Genomic DNA, 9,935 nt, shown 5'->3' with positions numbered 1-9,935 from the left:
CCCCTTAGATTTGAAGTCGAAGTCCGCAGATAAATTTGGTTAAGATTCTGTTAAGTCTTTTAGATTGTTGGAGATCTAAAAAGTTTCCCTTAAGATTTTCGGATGAGGTCAACCTTTCGGGGTGCGACCTCCGATCTAGATGACGCTGTGAGATGTCGGTTCTCGCCAGAGACGTCGTGAGGTATCTACACTGTTGGCCTAGTCCGAGGTCGGGGTTATCGGCCGAGGTGCGAGCTCCGTAGCTCAAAAAGCTGGGGGACTGTGCCTTTGTAGAGAAAGGCTACCTACGTACCCTTATGCAGGGATCAAGTCGGACGTAGTTCGATTCTTACTGGTTTTAACAGTAGTATTTTTTTAGGTTCGAGACGTTCCATGATCTTAAAATCGGGATTCCGTTTAGTGTTTCAAGTTCATAAACGTCGGGGTATGCTACTCGGGTGACCCTATAGGGGCCTTCCCATTTCGCCCCGAGTTTTTCGGCATTTGCCTCGGTAGTGTTTTGGAAGATTTTTTGGAGGACCAGGTCCCCTACGTCAAATCTTCTCGCGTTAACGTCTTTCTTGTAGAATCTGGCGATGGATTGCCTATAACGAGATAATCGTGCTAGGGTTGAATCCCGCTTTTCCTCCACAAGATCTAAAGCATCGCATAGGGCCTCATCATTTTTTGGCTCATCCTCAGGTGAGTGTATTACCCTAAGGGTTTGCACCTGGTGTTCGATTGGGATGACAGATTCGACTCCATGGACGAGGGAAAACGGAGTTTCCCCTGTTGGCCTTCGCGGGCTGGTTCGGTACGCCCATAGCACACCTGGCAGCTCTTCTGCCCACCGCCTTTTCTTGGCATCGAGCCTTTTCCTTATGGAGTCTAATATGGTCTTATTTGTTGCTTCCGCGTGCCCATTTCCTTGAGGATATCGTGGTGTTGACATTCTTACCTCAATGTTGTTATGGAAACAAAAGTTCCTAAATTTTTTCGATATGAACTGTGATCCGTTGTCCGTTATGATCTCGTGGGGAGTTCCATGTCGACAGATTAAATTTTTCCAGATAAATGCTGTGACGTCGACTTCCTTTATCAAGACAAAGGCGCCCGCTTCCACCCACTTTGAAAAATAATCTGTTAAGATTAATAGAAATCTTAATCCGCCAGGGGCGACCGGCATTGGTCCCACGATGTCCATAGACCATTTCATGAATGGGTATGGCGCCGAGATAGAGGACAACTCTTCCGCGGGTCTTTTATGTTAGGAGCATGGCGTTGGCATTGATTGCAGCGGCGCGAGTGCGCCTCGCAGTCTGCCAGCATGGTCGGCCAAAAGTAGCCTTGCCTATTTATTTTGATGGCAAGCGCTCGCCCGCCTGCATGACTTCCGCATTCTCCTTCATGCACGTCTTCCAAGATTCGCTTAGACTCCTTCATCCCAATGAACTTGAGGTAGGGTCCTACGAAGCTTCGCTTGAATAGGTTTCCATCTATAATGCAAAACCTCGCGCTTCTCAGCATAAGTTTGTGTTTCGCCGTCTTATCGGATGGGACCGTACTCGTCTTGATGTAATGTAATATTTCATCTCTCCAATCCCTCATTCTATTGTTATGACCGCGGTAGTGGTCATGGAAATGGAAGGTTGTTTGATTGTTTCGACTGGGATGATCCTTTTGAGGTCCGGATCCGAGGTAGATGCCAAGGCAGCCAATGCGTCAGCCGAAGTATTTTCACCCCGAGGAATCCTTGTCAAGGAGAATTCTTCGAATTGTTTCATGAGATCTTTTACGACTTTCAGGTAAGCTTCCATTTACTCTTCCCTAGCCTCGTATTCTCCGGAGTATTGGACTGCCACGAGTTGAGAATCGCAGAAAGCTTCCACTTTCTTTGATCCGACTGTAGTAGCCAACCTAAGTTCGGCGATTAGTGCTTCGTATTCGGCTTCGTTGTTTGATGCGACGAAGTCGAGCCTGAAAAAACATTTTATAATTTTACACATTATGTTTATAATCTTATAAAAACATTTTTGCTTAAGAAAATTTTCTCATTAGAGTTCTATAACTCATGGTAATGGGGCTGAAAATCCGGATTTCTAAAAAACTGGACTTTCGGAACAGCTGCGCACCTCGGAGTAAAATCGCCATAATTGGCGGCTCCGATGTCCTTTTGACCCAAACCCGGTGGCATTGGAAAGAGTACAGAAATACCTTTAATTTGATATAAGAATCATTAAATTTAGATTTCTGAGCAGAGAGTTATGCCACTTTTACTGCGGGTTTTACTCCAGCTCGAAGAAAACAGAAATAGTTAAAGTTCGGTCTTTTAGTGCGTAAAAAGAATCGAGTGTAACGGAACGTTTTAGGAAGTTGTTAAGGCTTTTATTTGTGTTTTATTAACATGGTAATAACATGATATAAAAGAAATAACAACAAGCATAAAACGATTCAAGTAAATAAAAGAAACTAGCAAGACAATATAACTAGTCACAAAATTTACTCGAAATTTTCTCAAACTTAAAACACGGTTTTTTAATATAAAAAATTAAAAACTTTTAGAACTGATTCTAATGTGTTTTAATAACATCTCAAACTCATAGAAAATCAACATGATTTTTAATTTAAAGGCAAGAGCAATAAATTAAAAAAAATCTAAGATAACAATTCTAACTTGCAACAAAATTAGTAAACTTTCGAAAACGATTTTCAAGCTCATAATTTTAAATACATGTACATGCATATGTTTGACCATAGCTCTGATACCATTTGATGTAATTGATCTAGGGTTTAAGAAAAAGTTTAACGCTTCGGTAAGCGGCGGAATTTTAAAAATTTTCTTTTGACAAGTAAAACGATTTAACTAACTTAGACAAAGAGCAAGCACATGTAAATAAAAACTATTATGAGCATAAATAATTTACTAACCTTTTTAGAAGCTTGAACGTTGATGAGCCTTTGGAAGGTTGATAACGTTCATCTCCCTCGCAGCACGTTTCTCTTCTTTCCTCGGCAACACGAGCAACCACGATGGTTTCTATCACAAGAATCACTCGAGAGAAAAGGAATTAGTGAGTGTGCACTTTTAAATACTACGACTCAAGAACAAGTCTTAAAGTCGAAGAGCTAAAAATGCTAGGTCAAATGAGGACCTAGGTGCCAAAACAAAAAACGAAATTGACTAGAGAGAGAGAGAGAGAGGAGTCGGCCAAGCTAGAGAGAGAAGCTCTCAAATCTCTAAAACTTGGGATGAATGAAATGAGAAGAATGAGGCTCCTATTTATAGGAGAGGCTTTACCTTCAATAAGGTAGTTTCATCTTCTATAGAATATCACATATTCATGAGCAAATATTGTCTTATTTCTTCTTTCATTTAGGCGACCAACAAGGCTTCTAGAAGCCTTGGATTTGTTTCCTCTTTTGCTTCTCTTATGCCTTGGCCGAATTTCCTTATGGCATGCATAGGAAATTTGTTTCCTCTTTTTCTTTTGGCAAGTATCTTGATACATTTTTGCACAAAATATTCTCTCTTTCTCTCTTTTTGTTGGGCGGCCAAATACTCTCTAGAAGGAGCTTCTAGAAGCTTCTTCATTTGTTCATGACAACATGAGAAAGGCCCATTAAGAATTTTCAATAAAATTCTTATGAAATGAAATTAATCCACAAGGCCCAATTAAACTAACTTGGCCGAGTGATATTGAGTCATCAAATGACCTTGTCAAAAAATTTATTGACATTCATTTCATCCTATGTCCAAAAAGACAAAATTACCCTTTTGACAATTTTCATAAAATTCGCCTCGTTCTTGTTTTGACTTAGCTTCTAGTTTAACTATTCCTACTCGATGTGATTTGTGACAGTGACCTCATGGATCCAAATGAACAAAGCTTGAGCTAAACACTTGGACTTAAAAGTTCACAAACCTTTTCCAAGTTTAGCTTAATGTCAACTGACTCCACTAAAGAGTTGACACTGAAAATCTCTCGGTTCAAATGAATTTATTTTCTACTCAAGAATTCAACCAAATTATGATGAGCGGATCCACTGAATATTATCTATGTTTACCCTTCATGAATATCATCAGCTAGTCGGGATTTACAAAATTACCATTTTACTCTTCTAGCTGTTATTTCCCCAACTCCTTTGTCGCTTGTGAATAAGTTAGAAACAATGTATTGACGAAGAGCTAACAAGTCACATTGTTTCATCCAAAAGAGTCAGGACTCAATTTGGACACTGGCCAGTTCATTTATTCCCACTCCAAGGAACAAAGCATGAGGTGATATACATTGCATTTCAGCAATCTTGTACATGAATTCCATATCTATGAGAACTTCACAAAGTTACTCATGACATTCTCACAACTTAGTACTTCACAAATAGGCCTTGTTCGGAATCACATAGTGAGTCCGAACTCTGACTTTCTCAAATGAGAATACGTAAGTTGTGAAATGGCATGTCTCATTTCATGATTAAGGTAAGCACGATGCAATTCATACGTAGTGACTTCGAGACATAAGAGGTTAAATGGTTTGTTCTTATTTTGTCTCTAGAAGTGCACTGGTCAATTCAGTACCTTCGGAAGATACCTAGAAGAACTATAGAGTCTCCAACTCTCCATGCCCCATAACCAGATATCATAGATTATCCTAACAATCGTACTGAGGTCAATAGTCCTTTGACCCTTAGATTGCGAATGTATCGTTTTAAGAAAACTACGAAGAGTTTGTTCATGCAAATCTACATTTGTCTCTTCGTAAGTTGTTAAGTTTGTTTATGGACTAAAGGCTAATGTTTTATCATAAAGCTTCAAACAGACAAGGAAGAATGAATGAACGTTTCAACTTTTTATTAATGAATGAGCAATTACAAGCAATAGTCTTCGTGAGACTTTATTACATCAAATGTACAAAATAAAGATTACAACTCTTCTTGTGGGCACCATTGACAACAGCGAAAACGACGGCCAAGGCCAACTTCTCCATAATAGGATATCGAGTTTCAGCATCGACTAACGACTTGCTTGTATAACTGCCGCTTGAGACACTGTGACGTATAGATAGAGTGGCTCCCCTGCAACGGGTTTTGCCAAGATTGGGGGTTTCGATAGATACTCTTTCAATTTTTTGAATGCCTCTTCGCACTTGTTGTCCCATTCGAGCTTATTGTTTCCCTTAAGGAGCCGGTACAAAGGAAGACATTTATCTGTAGACCGAGAGATGAAGCGGTTGAGGGCAGCGATGCGTCCTGTCAACCTTTGAACTTCACGCCTATTACGGGATGAAGGCATTTCTCGCAAGGCGTGCAATTGGTCTAGGTTAGCCTCAATTCCTCGTTGGGTAACGAAATACCCAAGGAACTTACCGGATGATACTCCGAATGAACATTTGGTGGGATTGAGTTTCATTTTATACTTATTCAATACCTCGAAACATTCCTCCAAATGTCCTATATGGTCGTTCTCCCTTAGGAATTTTACGAGCACGTCGTCGATATACACTTCCATCGTTTTCCCTATCTTTTCTTTGAACATTTCGTTGACTAACCTTTGATAGGTGGCGCCAGCGCTCTTTAGTCCAAAGGGCATGACCTTGTAGCAATACGTGCCTCGGTCGGTGATGAAAGCTGTTTTTTCTTGGTCGTCTGGATGCATCAGAATTTGGTTATATCATGAGAGCGCGTCCATGAACGACAGGATTTTATGTCCCGCGGTTGCTTTGACTAGCTGGTCGATATGAGGCAGCGGGAAGCTATCTTTGGGGTATGCTTTATTTAGATCGGTGAAATCAACCCATACCCGCCATTTCCCATTCTTGTTCTTCACGACGACAGTGTTTGCCAGCCAATCTGGGTATTTTACTTCGCGAATTGAATCTGCACTGAGCAGTCTTTCGACTTCGTCGTTGACAACCAGTGCCCTGTCGGGACCGAGCTTTCGTCTTTTTTGTTTTACAGGATTAAAACTGGGATCGACGTTAAGTTGGTGAGACGTGACGTCGATGCTTATTCCTGGCATATCCTCGGTTGACCAGGCGAAGGTGGACTTGTTTCATTTTAAGAAATAGATCAGCTCTCGCTTAATACCACTTTTAAGCTTAGTTTCGATTCCGACACACTTGGAAGGATCGGAGCCATCAAGCTGTACTTGGACTGTTATCTCAGTATTCGGCGCATCAAGGGAGTCGGATTCTTCTAGCGTAGAGACGCTCTTGTCCGACTCCACGTTCATTAATTGCTATTGTTCTTCTTTAATTTTTTTAGCGCAATGTTTGTGGCTAGTGAGATAGCAACTGCGGGAGGTTGCATGATTACCTCGGATCTCTTTCATTCCCTCAGGCGTAGGGAAGCGAATACATTGATGAAAGGTTGAAGGCACAACCCTCATCCTATGTATCCATGGTCTTCCCAAGATAATGTTGTAAGGGGAGAGACAGTTAGTACTTGAAATTCTACTGTTTTGTTGATTCCATGTGTTTTTACGGGCAACCTGATCGTTCATAAGGATGGAGTAGTTGACCCATTGAAACCTGTCAAATGGGTTTGTTCCCTTTCAATCTCGTCTTCGCTGATTCCCATCCTGGCCAGGGTATCTTTGAAAATAAGATCTACGGAGCTGCCTCCATCAATTAGAACTCTCGCGACCTCACAGTTAGACACGTCAATCGTGATTACGAGTGCGTCATCGCGCTATTCGGTTGTGCCTACCACTTCTTTTTCGGAGAACGAGATCTTGTTCTGGTCTGATTTTGGTGGTTTGGTTACTTAATTGACGTTGATGTGCTTTGATTGAGATAACCGTTCCGTTGCAAAACTTTGAGCCACCCATTATGAAGTCAACCCTTTGTTTTGCGACAGTCGGTGGGGAATTTGGTTCCCCTTCCTCATCGGGTCTTGCTCTCTTGGGGGAGGGGTTTCCCCTTCCTCTGTTGTTGTTATTAAAGACCTTCTTCTTTGGCGGGGGTCCTAGATCAACGTCTTTTAGTTCCCCTTTTGCATATTTTTCCGCTAGAGCCTTACGCATGGTTTCACAATTAACCGTGTCGTGGCCGTTAGCTTTATGGAAACTGCAATACGCATTGGGGTCTCGTGTCTATTTCTTTGCATGGTGATGAGGACATGCCTCAAAAGGAGCCGCAAGCAAAATACCAAGTGCCGGAAGGACCCGTGACGAGAGCTCGAGCGAGGAGATTCAAGGAGGAGCTTAACAATCTGATCATCAAGCTCCAAGATGAAGAAGGGGACAAGCTCGCAAAGGAGAGAATTCAAGTAAGCCGAGAAACACCAATGAAGAACATTATTTGGGCTGAATTGAATTAGTCGGACTATTCCTATTTTTATATTTTCATTTTATGTTATTTGGGCCAAGACATGTTATTTAAAAGCCCGTATGTGTTTGTATTGGGATGGTCCTTTGTTTTATGTTTATTAGTGCTTAAATAAGGCTAAATGGGCTTATTAGGTTATGGGGCCCATGGAACTGCGAATTTGCCTTTGTAAACTCTATAAATTAAGCCTTTAGGCTGAATGGAAGACACACAATTTGGATTTTTGAGTTAAACACTTTCTGTGAGGATATCATTCTCTCTTTGGTTCGTTTAGAACTATTCGAGTCTCTTACAAAGCGGTGCGTGTAGGAGTTCGAGACCGACTCATCAGACGGCCATTCGCATCCGTCCATGGCGTCATTCGATCCACCTTCGTTCCTAATTTGTAGATGATCCATCGCTGTGCTATTGGGGTGGTCTCGGAGCTTAGTCGGCCGAGGTTCATATCAAGTGGTATCAGAGCTGTGCTCTACGTTTAGGTTTGCTTATCCAATTTTCTATTTTTTTAATTTTATTTGTATTCCTTTTTTTTTGTTGAAGTACATTTTTGAGAAAAAAAAATCGAAAAAAAAGAAAAAAAAAAAGAGACAGATAAAAAAAAGGGGGTCTGAACAAAAAAAAAAAAGAAAAAGAATCCAAAAAAAAAAAGATGGATTTTGATGAGTTTTTGAGTGTGTCAAAGGATATAATTTCGAAAGAAACAAAAAAAATTATGAAGAGATTGGATCAAATTGAAGAAAATCAACAATCCAAAAGTGTTGCTGAACAGAAAAGGGTAGAGGCTCTTGACAAGAAATGGGATGTTTTGACAGAAAAATTTTGTATCTGGTTTGAACACCAGACCTTCCAACAAAAGAAGAAGAAACATGCCCAACATCTCGAAGTTGTTGAAGAAAAGGAAATTCTTGCGGGAGACGAGTTAGTGACTACGCTAATCGAGGAGTCTATTCCCATAAAATTAGAAGTCCCGAATTTGGGAGTTCCTTATTTTGAGGATAACAAGAATATGGAGGACGAAGTAATTTCGTTTCAAACGAAGAAGGTCAAGATTTTCTCTCCCATCTGTGAATTCAACAACGTACAAGATTTGAGGACAAATCTTCTTCAAGAGAGAGAGAATGATGTGATCCCACGTGCAAAGGAACAAAGGCCCTTCATCGAGCCTATTCCTAATTCAAGAGTACGAGACTTCAACAAAGAGTTTCATGGTTTGAACAAAGCTGAATGGAAGAAATATAAAGCTAGAGCCAAAAGCGACACAAGAAGAAAACCCAACCACGAGGCCAAAGGTGGCGCAAATAAAGGAAAGCTTATTCACGTCATTTTAAGCAGTTTGAGTTATTTATTTGTTATTTTCGTAGTTAAAAGTAATAGATGAAGTTAGAGTCTTTTTAAAGTGTTTTTAGGCTTTAGTTATGCTTAATGAATCCCATGTGTGTTAGGTATTAAGTTAGGCTTTTAATTTTAATGTTATCAGGCCTAAATAATGTTTTGTAGGCCGATTTAAACTAGGGCAACAATGTACTCCGAATTTGCGTTGTATTTTCCTATTTAAAGGAGGTTTCAAGCTAAATGAAAGAATCCAGATTTTTATAAAAAAATATGAGAGTCTTCTCTTGAGTTCTTATGAACTTTTATCGAACTTATCAAGACTAGTCTTGTGGCGTTCAAACCCGACTCATCAGACGGTCTTTCGCAACCGTTCGTGGCGTCATTCGATCCACCCTCGTTCCTCATTCGTAGAACGATCCGCCGATGTGCTATTGGGGTATTGGGTCTCGGAGCTTAGTCGGCCGAGGTTCGTATCACATGGGGACCTCCCTCCTTAATGTCATCACCGACATTGAATGTGTAATTAGGATGGGCGTGTTGCTTTCTGGCATGAGGTGTAACGTCGTGGGGATTGATCCTGCGAGGGTTGCCCCCAGCATTTGCAGGCCTTACCCAAGTATTAGAGGGCGGTTTCTTTTCAGCCGCGCGTTGCCTCTCGTAGGAAGCGAATTCCTCTTCGGCTTTTGCATAATTCGCGACTTTGTGAATTGCATCCTCTAATGTGAGGGGACGGTTAACAGTCATCTCTAGTTTCAGCTTTGAGTCGTGCCTTAATCCGTTCCTTAGAGAGGTTATGGCAGATTTGTGTTATACGTTAGAGATTTTCGAGAGTACGTCCTTGTAACGGATCATGAAATCCTTCAAGGATTCGTTCTCCCTCTGTTGGATTCCCCATAAGTCTGGTATGGTCAGATCATCCTCCACGAACATCGAATAGTGTTTCAGGAATGCAGCCGATAGTTTGTCAAAACTATCGATGGAGTTCGGCTCGACTTTGGAGAACCACTCTAAAGCGGACCCAGACAAGCTTTCAGCGAATAGTTGGCAGTATCCTGCCTCCAATTCTCTCTCTGCGAGCATAACCCGTCCCATTGTGACTCTGAAGGACAAGATAAAAGCTTTCGGACTTGAAGTGCCACTATACCGCGGAAGGCGAACCTTTCCGGTATCTCCCAGTTGCACTTCAGTGATATTTCTGGCGAAAGGAGTCCTCATTGTTTCTTCAACGAGATGATCTATCTCGGGGGCCGAGCTGGTTGCAGAGTGAAATTCTGAGCGAACAACTCTCAGTTCGGCCGT

At 41.2% G+C, this 9,935-nt stretch overlaps 1 protein-coding gene across 1 annotated transcript; it reads right to left on the bottom strand.

Moving 5' to 3' along the window:
• Window positions 1–337: 337 nt before the first annotated feature.
• Window positions 338–931, bottom strand: LOC149383329 (uncharacterized). The gene has a single exon (XM_089627752.1). The coding sequence runs from the start codon at window positions 929–931 to the stop codon at window positions 338–340; it is 594 nt and encodes a 197-aa protein (XP_089483878.1).
• Window positions 932–9,935: the final 9,004 nt, after the last annotated feature.

This window comes from Urtica dioica, chromosome 10, assembly GCF_054948205.1.
Source record: "Urtica dioica subsp. dioica isolate 48M chromosome 10, U.dioica_male_clone48M_v1_H2, whole genome shotgun sequence".
NCBI lineage: Eukaryota > Viridiplantae > Streptophyta > Magnoliopsida > Rosales > Urticaceae > Urtica > Urtica dioica.
This window is presented reverse-complemented; position numbering and strand designations above follow the sequence as displayed.

Bases quoted from the DNA above. Each gene is read 5' to 3' on its own strand.
- LOC149383329 (XM_089627752.1), bottom strand. From the start codon at position 931: ATGTCAACACCACGATATCCTCAAGGAAATGGGCACGCGGAAGCAACA.